General features: G+C 39.1%; 1 protein-coding gene across 4 annotated transcripts in view; it reads right to left on the reverse strand.

The window, feature by feature from the left end:
- Positions 1-12,658, reverse strand: part of LOC117287908 (aminopeptidase N-like) — a 40,750-nt gene that overhangs the window by 10,862 nt on the left and 17,230 nt on the right. For all 4 annotated transcript variants that reach the window (XM_033768525.1, XM_033768528.1, XM_033768527.1 and 1 more), the window contains exons 5-16: positions 12,481-12,635; positions 11,915-12,028; positions 10,552-10,686; positions 9,390-9,521; positions 8,065-8,240; positions 7,521-7,612; positions 6,000-6,136; positions 4,984-5,187; positions 4,111-4,199; positions 2,966-3,076; positions 2,061-2,228; positions 889-1,029 (exon numbers count right to left, since the gene is read on the reverse strand). In XM_033768525.1, the coding sequence (XP_033624416.1) occupies positions 889-1,029; positions 2,061-2,228; positions 2,966-3,076; positions 4,111-4,199; positions 4,984-5,187; positions 6,000-6,136; positions 7,521-7,612; positions 8,065-8,240; positions 9,390-9,521; positions 10,552-10,686; positions 11,915-12,028; positions 12,481-12,635 (1,654 nt within the window). The remainder of the gene's footprint in view (positions 1-888; positions 1,030-2,060; positions 2,229-2,965; positions 3,077-4,110; positions 4,200-4,983; positions 5,188-5,999; positions 6,137-7,520; positions 7,613-8,064; positions 8,241-9,389; positions 9,522-10,551; positions 10,687-11,914; positions 12,029-12,480; positions 12,636-12,658) is intronic.

The following is a 12,658-nucleotide window of genomic DNA, read 5'->3' on the forward strand; positions in this document are numbered from 1 at the left end:
GTAATAACATGTGAGTGGCTTCTTCTTGGAGATCGGTTCGGGCCTTGCCTTGATTCGCGGTTCTACATTATGCGCTTTCCCTCATCCTGCAGACATTTTAAAGGGCGCCCTCTCGCCACGCACACTTAGAAACAAACTCGCTCATGTTCAACTTGAAAAAATAATACCAGTCGCTCGTTTTCCATAAAAACATATGTTCATGCATCATTCGTCCATAAAAGAAAAGTGCAAGCAAGAGAAAGAGATGATGCAGGGGCAAGCTTCTTTAAAAATGGTTTTGAAAACATAAATTGGAATAATATGTAAACGTCATCTAACTTTAGTGGAACAGTTCAATGATGTCTTGGTGTTTCACTTATCCCCTGCTTCTATTCCAGTATTACACTGCAAAATGTTGGGTGCTGAATTAACACCATGGGTGTTGTCAGGGTGTTGTCACGCCATAGGGTGTTTATAACACTAGGGGGTTGAACAAAACTATTTTCTGCAAACACAATTAACCTAATCTCCTGAAGATTTACAGTTGGTTTAGATGAAGCAACACCGGGGCCTGATTTCATAAAGCTGTTTAAGCACAACAATAATCTATCAGCAAAACAAAAAGATTCTAACCAAAAAAAGGTTACACGCTAATTGTGTGACTGGTGTTCTGCTCATTTCTGCTTAGCATAAAATAGTCAAGCTATATTTTGTGCTTAGGCTTGCTCTATATGAAGTTAAGCCTATATCTTGATGTAATCAACATTCTCACATGCATAGTTTTGGTTCCTCTGCCTCCTTTACAGACCAATGACGTCACACTCCTCTTGAAAGCTTTAACATAGTACTGATCATGCTCTTGTAAAAAATGAAATGGTTGAGATTTCAAAACGAAATTGTTCGGCTTACTCATTAAAGAGCGTGTCCCAGTTGGCTCGGACGAAGTCCCAGGCTAGCGCCCTTCCTACGTAGTTGAAGGCAACGTATCGGATGACATTGATGGCGTCTCCCTTTGTGATCTTTTCTATATCCAAGGAATATTCCAGGAATCTAAGTACACACACCGAAGAAATGTACACTTAAAGGCAGTGGACACCATTGGTAATTACTCAAAATAATTATTAGCATAAAACCTTACTTGGTGACGAGTAATGGGGAGAGGTTGATGGTATAAAACATTGTGAGAAACGGCTCCCATTGAAGTGGCATAGTTTTCGAAAAAGGAGTAATTTTCCACGAATTTGATTTCGAGACCTCAAGTTTAGAATTTGAGGTCTCGAAATCAAGCATCTAAACGCCCACAACTTCATGTGACAAGGTTTTTTTTTCTTTCATTAATATCTCGCAACTTCGACGACCGATTGAGCTCAAATTTTCACAGGTTTGTAATTGTATGCATATGTTGAGATACACCACAAGTGAGAAGACTGGTCTTTGACAATTACCAAGAGTGTCCATTGTCTTTAAAGACAAAGTGCAGATTTTGGAAATATCTAAAAACACGATCGATCCCTTGTACACGTTGCCATGAGCTCAAACAGAGCCCTCTTTACGCAAAATAAAATGTAAAGTAAAATGCCGTATAACGGACCAGACAGGGTCCATAGGTTTGGTCGGTATAGTGGTCGTTCGGTATAGCGATTTTATGCACCGAACGACCGAAGCCAAATCCAGCTGTCACAATTGGTGAATTTTGTCTGTATCCAATTACAGTAATAAATGCCATTGTTGCAAAAAAAAAAAAAAAGAGGCAGACTATTTCTGTCTCTACCAGCCTTGTTTTTTGGTTAGGCTAACAGCGAATTGGATTGGAGAAAAATCAAAATGCCTGCACCAATATAAAGGTTTGCACGTGGGGCGTACACACTTGCAAGGCCCAGCGAGCGGCTTAAAAGCCCGGTCACACGTCTCGCTAAACGAGAACGAAAACGAGAAAGTTAAAAACGCCCTCCTCGATTGGTTGAAAAAGCGTGCGCGTATTCTCGTTATCGCTGCAGTGTAACTCGGCCTTTAGAAAATGGTATTTTATATTAATTTGCTGCCCCCTAGCGTTCCTGTAAGTCCAATTCCTGTCCACCTACCTGCTCAATATCCAGGGTTCCGTGCTGCATGCGAGTGCGCTCAGCCATTTGGATCTCTCGGACGAGTCTGACGTGTTGGAGAACCGTTCCCATCCGAACTCCCACTCGTCCTGCCCTCCGTATCGGATGCCTTGACAGTATACTACTGACTTCAAGTTTGGTGTAATTCTAAAACAGTGAATGAAGAAGACACATTCTGTAAATTTCTGGTCAAGTTTGATTTGTTGTAAGATAAGGATGAAAGGCACTGGACACTTTTGGTACTTGTCCAAGACCAGTATTCTCCCTTGGTGTATTACAAAATATGCATGTAAACATAACAAATCTGTGAAAACTTTAAATCAATTCGTCATCGAAGTTGCAAGAGAACAGTAAAAGAAAAGCACAATGTTGCACAAATCTGTGCATTTAGTTGCACAATTAAAAGCTTCAGGTCTATATAAAATCTGTGAATAATTATTTGAGTGAGAAATTACCTCAAAGGGAGCAGTTTCTCACAATGTTTCATAATATCAACAGATCTCCATTGCTCGTTTCTAAGTAGGTTTTAACTATTAGTAATTACCAACAGTGTGTAGTGCATTTAACTACAAGCAGTAAAAGTACGTGTACAGCCATGTTACAATCTATTTTGTAGGCGTGTTGGCTCTGGACAGAGGAGGACTATGTGGCCTCGACGTTTAAAACGGTATGCTCGTCTTCAGGAGATAACCTTCGCTTTACTCGTTTGTTGAATCAATTCGAAATTGGACGGTTTTATTATGTATTGAAGATCTGAGCAACAAATATTGTTTGTCTGAAATGCAACACCTTGTTTCAGAGCAGCTAAACAATCTGAAATCATTCTACAGGGAATGAGCAAATTATACAACAGTTTGGTTCAGGTTGGAATTTTGCAAACTTACGGGTTGACTGAGGTATCCTCCATGTATTGACCGTAGAGATCAGAGGCCTGCCGTACGCAGTCCTCCATACCGTACTGACACGCTGTGGCCAGGGCGTTGATCCGGTTATACCTGAGGGAAAATCAAGGCCAAAATATTAAAAGAGAGCCATCAACAAAAGTGCTAGTTTACGTTCTCGAAAGTAGTTTGAAGCGAAGCCGTTTCTCACAATGTTTCATAATATCAACATATCTCCAAGTACGTTTTTATATTAACAGTCATTTTGGGTAATTACCACTAATACAGTGAGTAAAGTTCATGAATCGAAATGCTGAAAGTTGTTCTCCCTAAGCCTACCACGGAATGTCTTGGGCAATCTTTTATTTATTTTAGTGCTGCTATTTGGAACAAGTAACCTGCCTAGGCCCAGATTGCATCGTCTTTTTTTTTCTTTTTTCTTTTTAATATAATAAAAACGCATTTATTGTTTGAGTTTATTTAAATTCCTTTTGTTGTTTTTCTTTTTAAAAGCTGCAAAATCTGTTTACTCTGACTTGAAGTCTATTTTTAAGTAATGTTTTCCTTTTCGCACTTTTGAAGACACAGGACCATACTGCAAAACAGCCGTTGTGCTGAAATTGTTATCATCTATAGAGATCTTAAAGTAAATAAATAAATAAATAAATAAATAAATAAATATTATCGATACACTCAAAAATGCCGCTTGATATAGGTTTTCTCGGTCAGATTCGGCAAATTGAGCAGTCAATTTAATTTTCATGCGTTCGAAATAAAGCTGTTTTGCTTTTCCAGTTGTTACTGCGTTTCAAATTCAGAATTCGGCCATTCAATTTCGTTTTGGGTCGAGTCAAATTCCTTAAGCACTCTGTTCAATTTAGCGTAGCGTCATTCTTTTTCGTGACACACACAAGCCTCAAGAAGCGTCTGCGAATTTGAATGCTGCTTTGATGAATTGTTAAATTGAATGATTATTTTGTTAATTCGAATGACGCAACATTACATTTGACTAATCCCAAAACGAAATCGAATGACCCTTTTGAGTAGCATTCGATTTTGCGCGAAATAGAATAGCTTGGTGGTTAAATTGGCTGCTCTTTTTCCGAAATTGACCGAGAAAGCCTATATTAGTAAACTGGGTAACTCACTGAGTCAGGTGAGTGTTGGTTGGGTCTGTGATGTTATCCTTCCATCCAAGTTCTGTGTACAACGGCTCGATTTGTTTCAACATGTATTTCTGGAAATCAAGACAAAAGAATAATCAAAACAATTAAAATATTACGACAGACACTTTAATGACAATTGGGAAATTTTGAAATTTATAAATTTAGAATGGTAAACATGGTAGCCCCCCCCCCAAAAAAAAAAAAAAATAGATTATGCTCTCCTTACAAAAAAAGATGTGAAGAAAGTGACGGTTTTGTCAAATAAAATGTGGGACCCTGAGCCATGCAGTTGATTCAGGGCAATATAGTTCCCATCAGGGCGTTGTCGTCTCCCCCAGCAGACATGCTGAAAGAAATGGCACGCCACACGTTTGGGAACGAGCTGGGATTCAGAATTTTAAGTCAAGGGCTAGTTCTTTGAACAGTTTTGTTGATCGGGCACTACTCTAAAGATTGACACTGGTGCATTTTTGCTGGGCACTGGACAAGTTTGGTTGTTGTCAAAGACAAGTATTCTCACATGGTGTACGCCAGCACATGCATACAATAACAAATAATTATGTGAAAATTTGACTCAATTGGTTATCGAGGATGCAAGAGAGTTGTGGCACAAACATAATTTGTGTGCTTTCAGATGCCCAATGACTTCAGGCCTGAAGTTTTATAATATTGGATTGAGAAATTACCTCTTTCTGAAAACTACGTAACTTCAGAGGGAGCCGTTTCTCACAATATATTATACTATCAACAGCTCTCCATTGCTCGATACCAATAAAGTTTTCATGCTAACAACTATTTTGAGTAATTATTAATAGTCTCATTTAAATACCAATACCAAAACTATTTTATTCTCACCTCCAGGGGGCCGTAACCAGAGTATCTGCTGAACATGTCCCGGATGTATGAGATGACAACCAGCGTGGCTTCCCATGGTAAGTACTCACGTTCCTTGGTCAGGTATTTAGTTAGATTCAACGCAGTCGTCTGCTCGATAACTCCCGCCCTGGCCAGGTTAAACGCGTCGTCGATGAGGGCAGCTCTATTCTGGATCGGTATCAACTGTTTATAAAAAAAAAAAAATATATGAAATGAAATTAGTTTCATACATATAGATATTTAAATATTAACTTTATCATTACATATCAAAATCGTTGCAAAACAGCTGAGTTGCGTGAACAACAACAAGATTACAACGCATACAACACACAGTCGTTTCTTTCACCATTATGAGTTACCTTTCAAAATGAAAAACGATTTTTCCTTCATGAAAACCTACAGCAAGTCGTTTGAATGTAAACAAAAAGTCAATACAACATAATCGATATCGGAAATAAAGCAACAATCAAACTATTCGGGGTTTTGTTTTCGTTGTAGGGACATGACATTTTGAGGCGCCTTGTGGGGAGTAACGCCTTTTATCATAGCAAGTCCATGAAAAACGGTACTAAGTGTTTTGGTTGCTCGGCCATTAATGTTTGGGTAGTTATCAAAGGTATACCTCCCTTTACTGTTGCAGAAATCCGAAGTTAAAGCGTAGTAACTTTCCGTGGGAATGGTTGTGATGAGAGCTTATAAAAGACTATAGAAAAGCCGGAATTGATTTTTATTTTCTGCAAAAGACAAACATGTGTTTGGGTCTATAATCCTTTTCAGCAACTATTAACTGTGAAACAAGTCTCCTCTGTATAATAGATGTTAAATTAGCATCGGGGATAAATAATATTATTATTATTTTATTTTTTTACCCATACACCGAAGTCTCCATTGGTAGCAAGTAATATCCTCAATTACAACTTATAGTACAATCTGATACCATTTTTACGATCAGATATGTGTAAACTAAAACAGCCGTCTGACAATGTTGGACTCACTTCGTGGTCCTCCTCCAGTTGTTTGCTGAGTCGCTCCCAATTTTGTGTGTCGTAGTTCACTCTGTAATACCCATACTGGTTCACGTTGACAAGGTACCAATCGCTCTCCATATAATCATCCCCAAGTGAGATCTCGACTGTTTCAAAACAAAAAGGTAAATAAAGCGATGATTAGAAACGAAAAAGTTCTATAGAAACACAATCAGGACATTTTGTGCATAGCCTGAACATCTGACGTTACGCTTCGAGGCGCATGAACAACGCCAGATACCTGCCTGGCTGGATGTTACCCACTGACATTTGACCTTGCATCGCATTCATTACACCCGGAGATTCGCAGTCAAATCACACGTCCTATGTACTCAATATAGTGAATGTAACATTACAAAGTGTAACATTATGCACACGCTACATGCGGACGATCGAAAGTGCATTAGCTGAATATTCACCTCGGACCAATCATTACACTTATTTGGAAAGCTAACGTCATTGCACGTTATCCAATGACATTGTTGGGTATGACCAGTATAACCTGGATGCAGGGAACCAGTCTAACAATGTTCAGTGCCTCAGTAGCTAAACCCCAGGGCCCAATTTCATAGAGCTGCGAAGCACAGAAATTCGCTTAGCATGAAATGTCATTCTTGATAAAAACAGGATTACAAACCCAATTTCCATCTGTTGCTTACTGCTTGTTACTGGTATTCAGCTGATGTTTGCTTATCCTGAAATTCATGTGGATACTTGTTTGGTAATCCTGTTTTTATCAAGGCAAAAGTTCCATGCTAAGCAAATTTTGAGCAGCTCTATGAAATTGGGTCCTGATGTCAATGATAAGCACAATAAAAAGCGATATCTGTGTATTTTGTAATGGCAGTGGTAAGCACTTGTGAGAAGGTGAACCCCAGCCCTGTACCCATGGGCACCTCGACGCATCGTCCCCTCGAATCAGTGGGTTGTATGGGGTTTGCGTTGCGAGCTCGCACGGAGGTTGGTTGACCCTACATTGTTTCCGTTTACTTTTTAAGGTTAAAGGCAGTGGACACTATTGGTAATTGTCAAAGACTAGCCTTCACAGTTGGTGTATCCCACATATACATAAAATAACAAACCCGTGAAAAATTTGAGCTCAGTCGGTCATCGAACTTGCGAGATAATAATGAAAGAAAAAAAAAACCTTGTCACACGAAGTTGTGTGCGTTTAGATGGTTGATTTCGAGACTTCAAGTTCTAAACTTATTTGAGGTCTTGAAATCAAATTCGTGGAAAATTACTTCTTTCTCGAAATCTATGGCACTTCAGAGGGAGCCGTTTCTCACAATGTTTTATACAATCAACCTCTCCCCATTACTCGTCACCAAGAAAGGTTTTATGCTAATAATTATTTTGAGTAATTACCAATAGTGTCCACTGCCTTTAACGTAACGACGTCACATGGGATATGATTTAACTATGGTTGAAAAGCATAACATGGCATTTGCCGATCGCTAAGTTTTGAAAAAAAAGTTGTAAGGATCTAACCCTTTGGCTCCTTGTTCATCCATTCTGTCATGGGGTTGTCGTAGTTCTGGTCAGACTTGTGCGTGTACAGCAGGTAGATATACCAGAGGTACCTGTCAAAAACGGAGAAAAAAATGGAATGTTCAAATAATTGCCATGCACCAGCTCTAACATCCTCACATCAACTGCGCCCATGAGGTTCGTACCCACTTTTGGTACCAGCAGACTTCACACAGTCCACGGTTAATTACAACTAGAGAGGGCGCTTGGTTTGGATAAAAGACGGTAGCCTACTCAGACCCGGCGTTTTCAAACCAATCTACATATTCATGTCATTGTTTCGAGTTTTGCCATGGAAGGCCAGAGACCGGCCAAACCTTAGTTCAAAAACCTACCATTGGTTTCAAAGTTCAAGTCTTCCACCGTGCTGTTCGGGTTATTCAAGAAATGTTTTGATGCCAACACAGCTTGTCTCTGTACATGTCTTTCTCAATAATGTCATTTTTCAAGTTGGGCTGTCTTCCATGCAAGGCCTGGCCGGCCAAACCTTTGTTCAAAAACCTACCCTTGGTTCCCGAAGTTTGAGTCTTCCACCGTGCTGTTCGGGTTATTCAAGAAATGTTTCTGCACGGCAGTCAGCGTCTTGCTGTCCCTGGTGAACGACACGTACGGGTACCCCATCTGGAGCGTCCAGGTATCCATGATCTTCTTCACGTCATTCTTTCCCTTGTCTTCGTCAGCCTGTCAAGAGTATAATTACTTTCGTATTTTAAACCGTACATTGAAAAGGAAACCTAGAGATCTAATTGTTTGAGATAATTAATATGAAGTTCAAGCAAATGTAAAGCGCTTTTCACTTGTCTTCAAAAACTATCACTAAATATGGCAGGTTTTAGCACACTCCCAGGGGTCGATTTCACGAAGAGTTAGGACTATTTCTCACTAAGGACTAGTCCTATGGGTAGTCCTAAGTTTTAAGACGAGTAACTCGTCCTCACTCGTATTTAAGAACCACTTCATTTGTGTCTTGGGCGCTTTGGAATCTTTGTCTGATATCAAAGCGCCTAATTCAGCGTCTTGTTAAAGGCAAGTGGACACTATTGGTAATTACTCAAAATAATTATTAGCATAAAACCTTTCTTGGTAACGAGTAATGGGGAGAGGTAGTATAAAACATTGTTAAAACGGCTCCCGCTGAAGGACCGTAATTTTCGAGAAAGAAGTAATTTTCCACGAATTTGATATCGAGACCTCAGATTTAGAATTTGAGGTCTCGAAATCAAGCATCTGAAAGCACACAACTTCGTGTAACAAGGGTGTTTTTGTTTCCTTATTATCTCACAACTTTGACGACCAATTGAGCTCAAATTTTCACAGGTTTGATATTTCATGCATATATTGAGATGCACCAAGTGAGAAGACTGGTCTTTGACAATTACCAAACGTGTACCTTCCCTTTAAGTGGCTTTTGATGCAATGTACACTGTTGCCGTTTTTGTTACTGTCATTTGTTAATTTGATTCCGATTCGAGAGGGCGCTTGGTTTTCATGCATGATGGCAGCCCACTCATGATTATAGCATCATCAAACCAATCTAAATGTGTGTGGGTTTGTGTGTCTTTTTTAACTCACAGTTTTTTTCATCATCAAACCAATCTAAATGTGTGTGGGTTTTTTGTGTCTTTTTTAACTCACAGTTTTTTTCATCATGAGACTTTGCACACAGCACATAGCCAAAGCATTAACTTTAAATTTAAAGATTAAAGTAACATAGAAAAGAAAAACACATTTTTACAAGGCATAAAACTTAATTAAGTATGTAGGCATAATCTAGAAGCTCATGCTTATGGTGAGGTTTGCTTAGAGTAGACAATAAAACACGAAACTTACGTAAGTGAGTACAGTCCACAGATCGTCTGAGTTTGCGTTGCCGTACGCTCTTTCTGTAAGGTAGTAGTTAAGACCCTCCTTGAATACATCTTCCGTCAGGATGTTGTCCAACATGCGGATGATGGAAGCTCCCTGTTGTGTGAAGAGAACAACATTTATTGGATAAATCAATCAAAGGTTTGTTTATGTAATGATGGAGACGTGCCGAGAAAGGCTTTGAGTGTGTGAGAAGCAGAAATTTGGAATGTAATCGTGTAGTTTTAAGGTTGTGACGGGGTATCATGCATCAGGGGTTAAAATGTTGTTTGACAGAATTCATGAAATACAGCATGAGCTCCAAAGGCAGACACGTACACAATAATAAGGCCGATTTCACATAATTTTCTTCATAAGAGCGCTTTATTATATTGACTTTGTAGTAGTAAAGCACTCAAGATTCGTCTAAAATTGAGTTGTCAATAACACCACAGTGATTTGTATCGTGGCGTCACACGTTGCTTAGCAATTGAGATTGGATGCACAACTCAAGATCAACCATTAGCTCTTTGTGAAATCTGGCCCAGGGGTGGATTTCACAAAGTGTTGGGACTAGTCTTATCTCGAGTTAGGACCAGTTGCTCGTCCTAACTTAGGACTATCCATGCAATTTGTTTATCTCCTAGGACTAGCCCTAAGTTAGGACTACTCTTTGTGAAATCTGGCCCTGGGTCCCTATAAGATTCCGCGTATAAAAAGCAGTCTTACTTGAGCCAGAATGTTAATAGCTAAATCCTTTTAGCTGGAAGGGTATTTTGAGAAAGTTAGTAACATAGCCCATAGAACTACAAAAGCTACATTGGTGCAAGTGCATGTAGGTAATACAAGTAAAACTTGTTCCGCACTTCAACGAGACAGTTGACAAGTTGTGATTGTTTTCATTTTTTTTCTTCTTCTTTAATACAAATTAAAACACACTTTGAAAAGGTGTAGGCCTATGTCTCAATATTTGTTACAACAAGTAAGCACAGGCACAGGACATTAGGTTTTGCTAATGTCTCTAGACCTATATTGCGCCCTCTGACGATAAATCTTTTCATTGTGATCGAGTTCCGATGAATCACAAAGAGTGACAAAGATCGTATCTATGTCACGTCTTGATTTGAGACTTAAAACTAAAAGTTACCTTTTCATACGAGATGGAGTCGAATATTTCGTTGATTTCTGACGGGGCTCCCACTGGTACCCGCACGGGATGTGACGTACCGAGTGCGTCCTCTGTGAAGACGGGCTGGAGCTCCTCCACAAGGAATTGTAATTTCTGACAACGGAAACCAGCGAAAATATGTATACATAGTATTCCTTTGATATCCATTCTTTGATGATTTTTCCAGTAACTTCTGCAACTCATAACCATAGACGTTAAACCAATGTTTGTAGGAAAGACTTTGTATTGGTTGTTGCCAGCTTGGTCCTTATATATCCCTGTTGAGTTTGCCGAGTTTTGATGTGAAGGTCATTAAAGACAGGCATGCTTAGTAGAGCGACATTGTTGGCTTTCCCAAGTGCTGCCCTATGATCCATTTGTTTAACATTCCCCTTATAAAAACATAGTGGAACTAAGCCCAAAATGTAATATTTCTTATGGTTTTAGTGGCCCACAATAACCGACATACCGACATACCGACAGACAGACATACAGACAGTTACATTAGTCGAGGAGATTATACGTAGGCCAACGTCTCGGCAGAGAAAGGAGTTTTGTTTTTTTAATGTAGAGAAAACTCTTTTCGACAAATAATTTGTCCTGCTATAACTTTAAAGTGTAATGCCTGGCCTAAAATGTATTGAAGTGTGCGTGGAGATTGTTTCATTTTATTCGCAACTCATCTGGTATTTCCCTTGCTTACAATGTGTATGGGAGTTGTATTTGCAAAATGGAACACACTGTTAGCAGAATAAAACAATGACACATCACATCTAAAAGCAGTGCCAAATTTCATACATCACGTAAGCACAGAAAATATTGCTTTACAGAAAAGAAACAAGACCAGCGTATAAATAGTACGATATTTGTTTGGGATTGGTTCCCTGCTTCTTCTTACATTGCAGGAAACGATGCTTAAAGTAACACGTTGCCTTGTACCGGTCGAATTGGTCTATAAAAAGCGTTGGTAACCGTTTGTTTTAAAATGCATATGGTTAGAAATATGTTTTAAATTAAAGTAGAATACAATGATCCACACAAGTATGCCCCGACATTGAGTGGTTTTCCTTTTTCTTTGCGAACTTACACGGTCGGCCATTTTACGGAAATTTGACTCCCATAAATGGCCGACCGTGCTAGGCGACGTGGTAAAAGGAAAACCCCGCAATTTCGAGGCATATTTGTGTGGATCATTGTATTCTACTTTTAAAACATCTTTCCAACCATAAGCATTTTATAAAAAAAAAAAACGATTACAAATGTTTTTCAAGGACCAACTCGACCGGTCCCATGCAACGTGTACATTTGGGCCTAGATGTAGGCTACATTGTTATCATTATACCATTTGCCAGCTAGGTTCAATGTTGTCTACTCCAAGGTATTGTACGTAGGAAGCGAAGCCTTCATTCAGCCAAAGGTCGTCCCACCATTCCGGTGTGACTAGATTTCCAAACCACTGTAAGAGACAAGAGAAAGATGATATTTTTCAAAGTTTATAATACATTATTATACAGTAGGCGTTTACCAATTAGATGCTCATAGCGCTTGAACAATAGTTAATATTTCAGAAGGCTTTTGAATTGTTTTAGTTATAAATAAGATAATGTAGCACCTACTTTTGTTTCAAATTGTTTTTTTTTTTTTTTTTTTTTTTTTTTTTTTTTACTTTTTTTGTGTGAGTAGGTCCTTTTCAAATGGTGTCTGCCCCAGGACGTTATAAACTTTACTATTTTCGTATATATGGCTGAGGGTCAGAAACGATATGGTTATAGGTGTCAATGTATACAGATTCCTCCAGTAACATCACGTCAGTATATCGATAAAGGGATGACACTCCATACTTATTGTAATGAGGTACGAGATAGCCAGGGTTAATACCTGCATGTAGTGTTATACAAATGTTTTTACCTGGTGAGCTAATTCATGAGATACCACTACCGCAACTCGTTGTTGGTTACTCGCAGAGTTCAGCAGAGGGTCGAAGAGCAGCGCTGTCTCACGGTACAAGATCAGTCCCCAGTTCTCCATAGCTCCGGCAGCGAAATCAGGAATAGCCATCATATCTACAAATGCAGCGAAAAGTAGA

Source organism: Asterias rubens, chromosome 3 (assembly GCF_902459465.1).
Source record: "Asterias rubens chromosome 3, eAstRub1.3, whole genome shotgun sequence".
Classification (NCBI taxonomy): domain Eukaryota; kingdom Metazoa; phylum Echinodermata; class Asteroidea; order Forcipulatida; family Asteriidae; genus Asterias; species Asterias rubens.